The sequence below is a fragment of the Agrilus planipennis genome, unplaced genomic scaffold (assembly GCF_000699045.2).
Source record: "Agrilus planipennis isolate EAB-ADULT unplaced genomic scaffold, Apla_2.0 scaffold111, whole genome shotgun sequence".
Lineage (NCBI taxonomy): Eukaryota > Metazoa > Arthropoda > Insecta > Coleoptera > Buprestidae > Agrilus > Agrilus planipennis.
Genome location: NW_020438907.1, coordinates 772663 through 785777, shown reverse-complemented (window position 1 = coordinate 785777; position 13115 = coordinate 772663). Strand labels below are relative to the sequence as shown.

Here is a 13115-nt window from a genome sequence, read left to right as displayed (position 1 = left end):
TACACAAAACACGACAAAATCCGCTATCTTACAATGCCTTTTCCATTGTAACCTATGAAAACTATTATAATAAGCAATAAAACACACAATTAGTAATAAACAACTAACCTTAAATAAATAAAAAAGGGTAGTAACAGCTACCAATAGTACTTAATATCATGAGCGTCTCAAAAAGCAATTTTTACGGCTAAACCACTACTACCGATATCGATTATCAGTAAGTTGATACTTCCACGTCTGTAATAAATTTTATATTCGTTATATTATTTTATGTGATCGTAAGTTTGCCAATTTTGTTTATTTGTGGTGTGTATGTGAAGACTTTCGTGGCTGTATCATTCATATCTGTCGAAAATCCTTAAGCTGCACAAAGAAAGTGAAACCAGTTCTACCTTGACGTAAAGTAAGTTTCTAACTATCTATGGCGTACAAAGTTGTGTAATTAGAGAAATTGTTACATTTCAATTCGTTTGTTATTATGTTATTGATTGTAAGAGTCTATTAACAGCAACAACAATGTTAATCGTTACAACCTTTCTTCCTAAAATCGTTATAACATATTACTAGATAATGTAACAAATATACGAGGGTGGATTGATAAGTTTCCGGCCTAACCAAGAGATGACGCCACTAGGCCTACCTTGAGGTGACATTCTATAGTACCATCCTTGGATAGCTTGTAGCTATAGTTTCAGCCCGATCTCCTTGCTAGTGTAGGTTTGACAGCACGCTGAACAAGACGCCTCTGTGGTTTTCGTAAAAATGGAAAAGCAGGAAAATCGTGCTGTCATCAAATACTTTTATTTGAAGGGGTTAACGCCGAAGGAAATTAAAAAAGAGATGGACTCAACACTGGGGACATCCTCCCCGTCATATTCAACCGTTAAGCAGTGGGTTTCCGAGTTTAAAAAGGGTCGTGTGAGCACCTCTGATGGGCCTCGCTCAGGACGCCCCGTTGAGGTCACAACTCCAGATATGATCGAAAAAATTCATCAAATAGTGCTGGGAGACCGCAGATTGAAAGTGCGTGAGATAGCTGAGACCTGTAAGATGTCATATGAACGTGTGCAACATATTTTGCACCAACATTTGCATATGGAAAAGCTCTGTGCAAGATGGGTGCCGCGTTTGCTAACAGTCGACCAAAAATTGATTCGAAAAAACATTTCTACCGCAAATTTGTCATTGTATAAGCGTAATCCAAGCGAATTTTTGCGTCGATTCGTAACCGTTGACGAAACGTGGGTCCACCACTACACTCCTGAAACCAAAGAACAGTCTAAACAGTGGATTGGACCAGGGGAACCAACTCCAAAGAAGGCAAAAACAATTTTTTCGGCGAACAAGGTTATGGCTACTGTTTTTTGGGATGCAAGAGGTATTATATACATTGATTACCTTGCAAAGGGTAATACTATCACTGGTCAATACTACGCAGACTTATTGCAACGTTTGAGCCACGAGGTGAAAATTAAACGACCTCATCTGGCGAAGAAAAAAATCTTGTTTCATCACGATAACGCACCAGCGCACACGTCAATCGTTGCGACGGCTAAAATCAACGATCTAAAGTTTGAATTGATGCCGCACCCTCCTTACTCTCCAGACCTAGCCCCGAGTGACTATTTTCTGTTCCCTAATCTCAAAAAATGGCTTGGCGGTAAGAGATTTGCGGACAATGAAGAAGTAATCGAAGCTGTAAATGGTTATTTTGAGGAGCTTGACGAATCAGTCTATAGAGATGGCATTAATAGACTGGAACACCGCTATGAGAAATGTATCAGCCTTGGAGGAGATTATGTTGAGAAATAAAAAAAAAAATTTTTTAAAAACCTTGTTTTTCTTGGTCAGGCCGGAAACTTATCAATCCACCCTCGTACATGCACGTGTTTAAAAATTTCTTATCAAATAAAACCTGATCTAATACATGTGGTACTAGTGATAATTATAATGCGTGTAGACGCGGAGATAAGTTCAGTTTACTGTGACATCTAAATCAAACAGGTTGTTATTCACAACTGTTGTAAAAAAATGTGATTTTTGTTAATAAAAACTGTAATAATTAAGTGAACTGGTGAGTATTTTACTTTTTAAAACAAATATATTTTTAGTATACATACAAATAAACGTATTGCATCTTCGAGGTTCGAAAGAAATCACGGAATATTGTAATTTAACTTTTTGTTACTTATGTTTTAAACAAACGAATGTATGTAAATCAACTTATTGCCGTAGATGTTGTGTACAACAATAGAGTACACTTTTACGGTAGAATAAGAAAAATATAATTGACCTAAGGAATGTAGATAATATTATTCATATTTACTTTTTGTTCACGTTAAATAATCATATTGGATGTAACATTAAAAACTTATAAAAATAAATGGGTATATCATTTTTTATATATTTTGTATATCATTCCACATTTTATGTTTTATATGGAAAAGTGAATTTCGACTTTATTAATTTATACCTTTTAATAAAAATGCTGAATATTCGTTTGGTATTTAAAAAATTTTATATTTCATATTTTATTATGCTTTGGTTCCAACTTCTTCGAAATTTTGATTAAAGTGCCGAATGTAAGTTCCATGTTTAAAATTAACTACATAGGCTCTATTAGTCAAAGCTGTAATTATTCTGTTTGAGATGGTATGAAGTTCTATTACGTAAGATCGATAGGATATAATTGAAGTAGTAGATACTTCATAAATGTAGATTATAAATATTTAAACGGTGATACTGTTACGAGGTAAATTGTTACTTTAGTTTTTTTTAATTATTTATTGTAATTACTTGGTTATAATGTGTTTTTATTATTTTGTAGTAACTGCGCTTATGGTATTAAAATGATAAGAAAGGCGAGATTGGATAAAAATAACAATTTTATTATATAGTAAAGTAAAATAGATATGAAATTCAAAAAGATACAACTGGATTTAGAGTGAGTTGTCAAGTAATCCAGATAGATAACTTTATAAATGAAAATTGAACAAAAACGTGTATAAAAAGGATCGTCTTCTTCTCTCAATGCAGATCAATACACCTTAAAAGTTAACAAAACACTTACGTTGATAGGAGCGTTACAATCATCTTGACTAGGAGGTAGTACCACCAACACTTCTTACTGGTTATTCGTTAAGGGTAGAATCTTTTCGTTAACGCGTTCCCACATTTAAATCATCGATCCCAGTGATTATTTGTACATAGTTCAACATTTGATTTGCAGATGATATAGCAGTGTTAGCATCTAGCAAGGAGGACTTAGAGATATCTTTAAATAAAACGGAAGCGGTACTGACAAAACAGTACTGTATGAAAATAAATAAATGTAAAACTAAAATACTGGTATGCAAGGGAAGAAAAATTAGGGAAAGAGCAAATATAAAAATAGGAGATAAAGAATTAAAAGAAGTGGCTGATTTTAGATATCTAGGAAGTCGGATAAGTCAGGACGGAAGGAAGTAGGGATATAAAACACAGGATAGCGCAGGATCGTGTCGCCTTTAATAAAAAGAAGTCAATTCTATGCTCGCGAATTTAGAAATTCGAAAAAGGCTGTTAAATGTGTAAGTTTAGAGCACGTCGTTCTACGGGTGCGAAATATGGACAGGGAGCGCGGCGGAAAAAAAAAAGATTAGAAGCGTTCGAAATGTAGTGTTTTAGGTGAATGATGAGGATAACGTTGATCGAAAAGGTTGGAAATAAGGAGGTATTAGGAATATTAGGATAATAGAGGACTCTATGAAAGTCAATAAGAAATAGGCGAGATAGGTTGGTAGCACACCTTCTCAGGCATGAAGGTCTACTCAGAGACTATTAGAGGCAGAAACGGGAGTTAAAAGGGTAGAGGTAGACTTAGATTAGATTACTGTTCGTAAACAGTTAAGGATGTGGGTTGTTCTAGTTTTAGGGAGATGCAAAGTTCAGGATAGGAAAGAGTGAAGGTACGTGTCCATCTAGTCTTGGGACTGACGACCTTATGATGATGAGTTCAACATGGGCCATTCAGTGGTTCTAGAAGTTTCTTTGGTTTAGCTGATGAAATTTCCGATATGAACTAGGTTAGAAACTATCTTTGTCTTTTTTGATGACTTCGTGTAGTTATAATTTTTAGAGTAACCAGAACTATCGAACTTGCTTTAATTTCTGCTTGTACATAGATAATTGTTTGAAAAAATTCTTTTCTCTTACTGTTTCGTTGCTGCAGAATGCCAATGCGCTTATTTTGTAAGTAAATAAACTCGATATTTGTTTTATGAATTTTGAAAGAATTGCAACTTTACAACTATGAAATATTTCATTAATTTTGAAATATGTTTTAAAGTCTAAAATAGTTTTTGAGTTTTCTTAAAATTCCACTGCGTGACAATACGAGAAATACTTTTAGAGTTCTACAATATTGAAAAGTAAATTTTAGGAAAATTATAGTATGAATTAGACTTGTGTAAGTCATGAACGAGTCGTTCACAAGAACGGCTGACTTCAACTGAGCCGAGTGAAGTTCAGCAATTGAAAGAATTGTAGTTCAGTAGTTCACATCTTGTACAGTAGAATTCATGTATTTTCAACCTATTAGTAGAGTGGTCCCGAATCGACTCATGTATTTGTCTGATCCAACCCCATTTTGTGGCAGTCACAGACCAATCAGAAAAGAACTGCGTAAATCTCTGCGATGTAGTTACGCGCCAATTTTGAATATAAAACGTATCATTTGTTTTTGCGCATCTATTTTTTCATTGGCTGAGCAACGTTAGAGATATTTTGCGTGAGAAGTGGGAAGTGGGGACGAAAAATTTGAAAATACATGAGTAAAATTAATTGAGAATAGATAGTATTGAAAATAGATGAGTTCTACTGTATTATTGGAAGTTTTGCGCTGAGCGCTGAACTAAACGAACTCCTGAACTATAATAGTGTATTATTTCACTTCATTGAAGAATATTTATTGAACTACGTCGGTGAATTGAACTACAATTCCCAAGTCTAGTATGAATCCTTACGCGATCTACCTACATTATCCATTAACAGCATTATTATTAATCAAATTGGCTTATCAATTATGCACCCGATTACCTTTCAAATCTAACAACAAAAGGTGAAATTTAATTCTATTTAATTTCAAACCGTTTCAAACAGAAGCATGTTTAGTTTTCACTCAGAAATATTTACTCATACTAACGTCAGTCGGTAATAATATAATTAAGGTAGAACTATCAGTTGGTAATATGTAATGTGATAAGAATACAACAGTTACTTCTAAAAATATAATTATTTATTATTTTCTATAAAAACATAACTCGTTTACTACGAATAAGTAGTCGAAATTGTGTTTAATCTAATCGCATGGTGAAACATTTTTTAACGCTACGATGAATAGAAAAGAAACACCCGGTAAAAACCGTTTGGATCCAAACATGTATGATTGGATCTAAACAGTTTCTTGGCGCCATCTAAGCAGATCCAGGCAGATTCAATTAAAGGGCCTTGCCGGGTAAGATGGTAAAAAGTACCCTTAACCGTTTGGAATGAGCTGCGGGACGATCATTAGAAAATGTTTGTAGATATTACTTAAGTTGCGAGAGAGGCTTTGCTTGTCTACGGGATGAAGGGGCTATATATGGGAGTGGAAGGGAGAAGAAAAAGGGAATGCAATATGGGTCATTACTGCTTACTCGCTCCTACTCATTGAAGGATATGGAGTGACCCAAACTAGCTACAGGTAGTGGCTCCTACGAAGTTAAAGTTTGCCCAACTCTGGCCTAGAGGACTTTTGATTGCATTTGATTTATACTTTTCGGCTTCTTTTATGATCGGATATGTAAATATCGCTTATCCTTCCGCAAATTAGATATACCATTTAGATATACACAGTATTGGCGGAAACGTCTTAAAGATCGCGCGAATGTGTATTTGTACGACTCAACAATGGCTTCATTCGCGAAGCAGGAATCTGAGAATTTGTTCAAAATGTTTGGCGCCAAATTAAAATTTTTATAAGCGTTAAAAAATTTTAAATGGCTATAAAAAAGAATTAAGGCATACCCAATCACAGAAAGTATAAATGTTTTGCATTTTGACCTTATAAATTGCCTTCATCTTTACCAAATTTTTAAAATTGGTGGAACGTAGAACGAAAAATTAAAAACGTTTTTCTTTTACTTTTTTTATTTTGTTTTTAATATTTTTCTTAAAAGTTTTATATATTATTATTATTTTGGCTATATTCAGTGTAATCTACTTAATTTATTGTATTTACGTGTACTGCAGTGCTGAAAGTTAGTCGATTTTGGATTTTTTAAGGGATCTGTTGTCAATATTCTTATTACTTTTAGATCTATTTAAATTTATAGCCTTTTTGCTTTTTGGTTGGGCTCTCACGGGTTCACAGTGTAGCATTTAAAATTTATTGCTTTATTACAACATTTCTAAAAAAACACTTCCCAGGGCATTATCTTATTATATTAGATATATGTCATCAAATAGTAGATGCAAGTGTATATCACGTATTATAAAGTTCATTACTTTCGTCGATGTTGATGGTTTAGTGTAATTTTATCTATTTATGATCCAAACAAAATAAAAAATCGTCAAAAGATACGTTTTCAATTTTCCGTTCCACCCATTTTAAAAATCTGAAAATACCAAGACAATGTATGGGGTCAAGATACAAAACATTTATTTTGTTTTTGTGATTGAGTAAGCCTTTTTTATAGCCATTTAATTTTCGAACGATTGTAAAAATTTGAATTTAGCGCCCAAAATATTACAAAACTTTTCACAGATTCCTGCAGCTATTACCTTTAATTTCGTTTTTATTTTTTAAAAAATCTTCACAGACGGCTGAGATATGTTCATACAACGGAGAATTACGAAATATGACCGTGAGAGGTCGTGCGATTCGTCAATTAGATATCTAAAAATTTGGCAGGAACCTTGCAGCATGGTTACAATCCATTTTCGAAAGCGGTGATGGTACTTGATACCGTCTTACTCGGCAAGCCCCTTTAAATATATTCTCATTAAATATTTTAATTTGTCAAATTGTTAAACAAACCTTTTGTATGCAATATGAAGTTTCATTATTATTTACTTATTTAATGGATCTACGAAAAGAATTAAAAGAGGAATTATGGATAAACTTGCTTTATATGTTTCACTAATTAATTTTTTAGATTTTATCAAAGAGTTAATATTCTGTACAATTTGGAATATTCTTAAAACTTATTCCAACTTGTTTAGAATATTAACTCTTTGATAAACGTATTAGATATAGTTAAAGTAAAAATTAGATTTTCTATTTTAACTGTAATCAATCTTCAATCTTCTATTTTTCCTTTTCGCTTAGAAAACAAAAAGCTAAATTTATCTACATTTAAAAAAAAATTAAAAAATAATTAGGTAAATCTAATCTTCTGATAACGTGTTTATTGGATTTTTTTTACAGTGCGTACTAAATATGTCTCTTTGAAATTTTCCGATAATTAATAATATACCTAAACTGAAGATTTTAACAAATTCGATTTTGTGTGTCAATTTTATCGCATAAGCAATTATGAGATTAGATTCATCACGTGCTTATTTAATCTCGAACCTCGAATTTGCACAATTGAATGCATTACTGTATTGTTTAGGTTTTCTCATTTATTTTACAGCAAAATGAAGATTAATCTCAGCATCAACAAAGTATTACTGCCGATGAAGGCGCATTACTTCCTATTCAATGCAGGTAATTATTATAAGTACATAAAGTTTACGTGAGAAGTAATAGATACTCATCAATTCTATAAACAATATTAATTAATTTATAAAGATATTACTTCAGAAATTTCCAAGTACGTACTTACGCAATAGGTACTCTTAAAGATACGTGTAGACTAAATCGTAACCAACTGACTAATAAACTTTTGACGAGTGTTCAGTGTCACTTACCTTATCTGGTTGTCCACTCAGACTACGGTAAACGTCCATGTGGATTTTCTTCGATTGTCATTTTTACACTGTTTAAAGGCAAACCGGGGCTTTTGCCAGTTCAGCATCTTAAAACGCAAAAAAAACAAGGCAGGTTGATATTATTGGCTGAAAGACACGCAGTGCGGGTAGAGAACCCCACACATGGATTAAGCACATTTGTGGTTTTTCAAAAATTATTTATTTATTCATGAATATCTATTTTGCCCCCTTTAAAGTCATCCCAACCAGATATTATACACCAGTGTCAATGTTTTTTCAAAACGTCGAAGCACTTCAAAAAATCATGTTTTGTGATCTTGTTCAGCTCCTCCTTCGATGCCGTCTTTATCTCCTCAACCGTAGCGTAGCGTCGTTCTTTTATGGGCCTCTTCAGCTTCGGGAACAATAAAAAGTCACAGGGGGCCAGCTCTGGGGAATACGATGGTTGAGGAGTTGTTTTCGGTCAAAAATTCAAGCGTTATCATGGTGCAAAAGCAAATTTTTGTTCTTCCACAAATCCGCGCGTTTCTGGCGGAATGCCTCGCACAAATTGTACATAACTTGCAGGTAATATTCCTTATTGACCGTTCTATCCTATGGCAAAAACTCATGATGCACCACGCCCCTGCAATACAAAGAAAACTGTAAGCAAAACTTTCACATTCGAACTAATTTAGCGCACTTTTTTCAATCTTGGCGCGTGCGGCAGCTTCCATTGGGATGATTGAGCTTTGGTATTCTCGCCATAACCATAAACCCATAATTCGTCACCAATTATGACCATCTGGAGCAAATTTGGGTCGTCGCCGACAGAGTTCAACGGTTCCTTAGCAATATTAATGCGATACTGGTTTTGGTTGAAACTCAGCAACTTTGGTACGAATTGCGCGGTGACCCGCCTCATGGCCAAATAATTGGTAAAAATCGAATGGCAGGAGACAATGGATATATTTAAGTCCTCAGCAACTTCTCTAACTGTGATTCAACGATTGACGTTGCTCAGGCGTCCGGCACGTTTTTCGTCGTTCACATCTTCTCGGCCTAACATTTTGTACCAAAGATAAACGTTGCTTCCGTTCAAGGTAACTTCTTCATATACCACAATCATCAATGAAAGAGCAGGATAACCTAATAATTGTAGGAGACTTCAACGCAGTAATAGGGGAAGGTAAAGTGGGTATAATAGCAGGTTCTTTTGGATTAGGCAATAGAAACGATAGGAGGCGCTATACGTGAAAGATGCCAAGTGATTTAGGGAGATTTCAGTTAGATTACATACTTCTTAGGCAAGGATCATAACTTAGTAGGTATGAAGACCAATTTTAAATTGAAAATTCTGAAAAAGAAGGAAGCTAGGATACGTTTTGACTTAGAAAAGCTAAAATGTAACGAAACGTGGGATAGGCTAGGTATGGACAGATAAAATACTAAAGGCGGCGGGAGAAACGAATGACAGGGACATAGAGACAGAATGCAAGTCTGCGGCTGCAGATATACTAGGTCTTAAAAAAACAAAAGTAGGAAACCCTGGATTACAAATGAGATTTTAGGATTAATAGAAGAAAGGCGCAAATACACAAACAGAACAGGCGAAGAAGGGAAAAATGATATAAGGCTATAAAGTGGGAAATAATTAGGAAGTGTAGGGCAGCTAAGGAACAGTGGGTTGATAGGATGTGTAAAGAAGTAGAAAAAAATAAAAAATTTTGAAGTAGGTAGAACCGATGGGTCTTATAATATAATTAAAAGGAATTTTGGAGATGTAGGGTACAGTAGTAATAATATGAAAAGCAAGCCAGAAGTAATTTTGATAGAAAATGAGGAAAAGGCAGATAGGTGGAAAGTATATCTAGAGAACATTTACGCAGGCCCTGGATTAGGAGATATGTTAGATAAGGAAGATAGTGTGGAGATAGATGAGTTAGGTTATCCCATAATGAGAGAAGAGTTCGATGTAACATTAAAAAAACTTAAAGAATAATAAAGCGCCAGGTGTAGAGGGGTACAGGGGGAAATTCTAAAGCATGCCAAGAGATTAGAGATCGTATGTTTAAGCTGGTTAGTTACATTTACGAGACGGGGAAGTTCCAGAGGATTATAAACGAAACGTGGTCGTAACCATACCTAAAAAGAGAGACGGGGAGAGGTGCGAGTCATTTAGAACAATTAGCTTAACTTCCCATGCGTCAAAAGTCTTAACCAGAATTGTACAGAGGAGGATGGAAAAAGGGCGGAAGAACTATTAGGGAGAAAGAGAGGAACGCGGGAGGCCATTCTAGCTTTACGAGTAACAATAGAGAAAACGACAGAAAAAAGAAAGCGGGCGTACATAGGAATTGTAGATTTAGAAAAAGCTTTTGACAGTGTTAAATGGGACAAATTGTAAAGTTCACTCAAAAATGTAGGGATGAGTTACAAAGATAGAAGGGTGATACTTAGTTTGTATAAAGAGCAACAGGCAGTTATAGATGCAACGTAGAGAAGTAAATATTAGGAAGGGAGTCAGGCAAGGATGCACACTGTCACCGCTACTTTTTAATCTATACATCGAAAACGCGATCAACACCATTAAAGACAGTACAACTGTAGGAATAGTAGTATAGTAACATTAGTATCCTTAAATTTGCAGATGATATAACAGTATTAGCATCTAACAAGGAGGAGTTAGAGGTAGATTTAAATAAAATGGATGCGGTATTGACAGAAAAGTACTGTATGAAAATAATTAAAAGTAAAACAAAAATACTGGTATCAGATATAGCTATTGTGACGACCTTATGATGATGATTATGCCAATAAATTAATACGAGGGTTGTTCAATAGACGATTTTGTTTTCGCGGTTGGCAGCACTGCCAACGCTCCAAATGCGGTACAGCTGGAAAGTACATATCATTCCGGTTCCAGTAGTATATTTTTCGTCATGGTGCGATGTATAGTTCGTGTATGACAGTTATTTGAAAAATCGCAGAATAATTTAGCTTGTACACCTGTGATGGAGGAAAATTTGAGAGCTCAGCGGTACGCTATTCAATTTTGTCAACAAACACAGACTTGGATTTATGTGTACGATCCCGAAACTAAGCAGGAGTCGACTCAGTGGGTCCCAAAAAGGCGGTCCGACACTGAAAAAAGCGCTGTCAAGGAAATGATCATCACTTTCTTAGATCAATACGGTATGATGTGCACTCATGTCGTTTCAAACAAGCAGACAGTCAATGCTGAATATTATATTAGTGTCCTGAAGCAAGTTATACTGCCTCCCATCCAAAGAAAGAAGCGTTCACTATAGGTCGGTGGAAACTTCATCACGACTTCCTGGCGAAACGGAACGTCGAGGTGATACGCCACCCACCCTATAGTCCAGATCTGGCTCCCAGTGACTTTTTTCTGTTCCCTACGTTGAAAAACCAAATCAAAGGTTGAAGATTTGACTCCGCGGAAGCAGCCCTAGCAGCTGTACAAGCGATTTTGAAGCGCTTGTCCGAAGAGGGTTTCCAGTACGTATATGAAAAGTGGCAGGAACTGTGGGAAAAGCGCATTCGCCTCGGAGGGGAGTATATTGAACGAGATACCAGCGTTGTTGAACAATTTCCAAAAATAAAATTTAAAAAGAATTGTCCGAATCTTTATTGAACACTCCTCGTGTAAGGAATAAAGTAAATTATAAGAAGTAGATTTATTTCTTATACAATACCTATTTCTGAAAAGCTAGGCAAACTAATTATTTGGATTACTCTTGTATATGTATAAGCAGATAAGTATTTGATAACCTAACCTAACCTAACCTAATTTAACTTAACATAACGTAACCTAATGTTTTGGACTACTCTCGTATATGTATAAGCCGATAAATATTCGATACATATTTTTTTTGTCTACCTAATAATAAAATCAATTGCTGAAAATACATTACAGAATTTTATCCATTATTATAATAAACTGAAGTATTTATGAAATGTAATTATGTTTACATCACTCATTGAATATATTTTCCACGGGTAAGGAAAATATTGCTCTGATTCATTAGAATATGAATTGCTTCTCCATCATCGATTTGATTATAGTCTAAACTTGTGTGTTACAAAATTATATTCTTATAACCGAATATGAAGACAGACGAATACCCGACACCAGCAAGTTTTATTTTGAGAAATTTGATATACTCGTACATAAAATGCGATAGTAAGCGAAGAAAATGTCAAACCAATTTCTGGAAAACTTTTCGAGTTTCCGTATTGCAAAAGATAGATACCTGAAACTCTAACACCTGCTACGTAGCCAACTTCGTTTCTTATACAGAAACGCTTCGATGCATTAGTAAAAGACTGTACCAAGCAAATACAAAGTTTTAGAAAAGACGAAACCATTGCATTAATTTCTTCATTTTCAAATCTTTCCCGACAGCATTTGCTAGGATCATCATTATGTGAACGCTTATACCTATCTGTGAATTATGTTATTTGCTAACGTGACCTCATTTTCATTGAGACAAAGCGGGACAAATGGGATGAAATGAGAATTACAATTTAGTTAAATATATTTTATAGTATACATGCATACACATGTATTTATTATTAATTATTGGTAACTATGAAAATATTTGTAAAAAATAATAATTTGAACATGATGATTTTTAATCAAATTAAATTTTTTATATAAAAAAAATATGATTTTCTTTCACGGTCATATTTTTGATCCGAGTGAATACTTTGCAATAGATTCAGATCATTTATTAAAATGTCGTGAAATATTTCACATGAATTGGTCAAATTATATTTTACACTGAATATAAATTTCAAGCTTTTAATGTTCAACTGCGTTTTTTCAGTTGTCTATATTTTATTGATACTAGAAAAACACGTTCTGTTGCTGCATTTGTGCCTGGAAGGGAGAGCGCGAATTCAATAATTTTCAAAATATTTTGATAAGGAATATTATTCTGTTTAAAATGAAGGAATAACTCCGTCCATTTTTTGTCTGTTTCCACATCTGCAGACAACCAACATTTAATTTTCTCATAAATAATAGGTAATATATTTTTACAGTGCATTTAAAATAAGAAATGCAGATATTTTCTAAAAAGCGGAACATTTTTAAAAATGGGCAGTCCACCAAAAAGCGGGACTGTCCCTCCAAAATCGGGGCGTGTGGTCACTTTATT

At 34.4% G+C, this 13115-nt stretch overlaps 1 protein-coding gene across 3 annotated transcripts in view; it reads left to right on the top strand.

The window, feature by feature from the left end:
• Positions 1 to 256: 256 nt before the first annotated feature.
• The window catches only part of LOC108736967 (major facilitator superfamily domain-containing protein 6-A-like), a 40426-nt gene continuing 27567 nt past the window's right edge, over positions 257 to 13115 (top strand). The window contains exons 1-2 of one of the 3 annotated variants that reach the window (XM_018469598.2): positions 257 to 403; positions 7656 to 7729. In XM_018469598.2, coding sequence (XP_018325100.1) covers positions 7660 to 7729 — 70 coding nt within the window. In that variant the 5' untranslated portion in view covers positions 257 to 403; positions 7656 to 7659. Of the gene's footprint in view, positions 404 to 1965; positions 2075 to 7636; positions 7730 to 13115 lie in introns of those variants that run through there. The other 2 variants (XM_018469597.2, XM_018469599.1) reach the window with 2 other exon arrangements.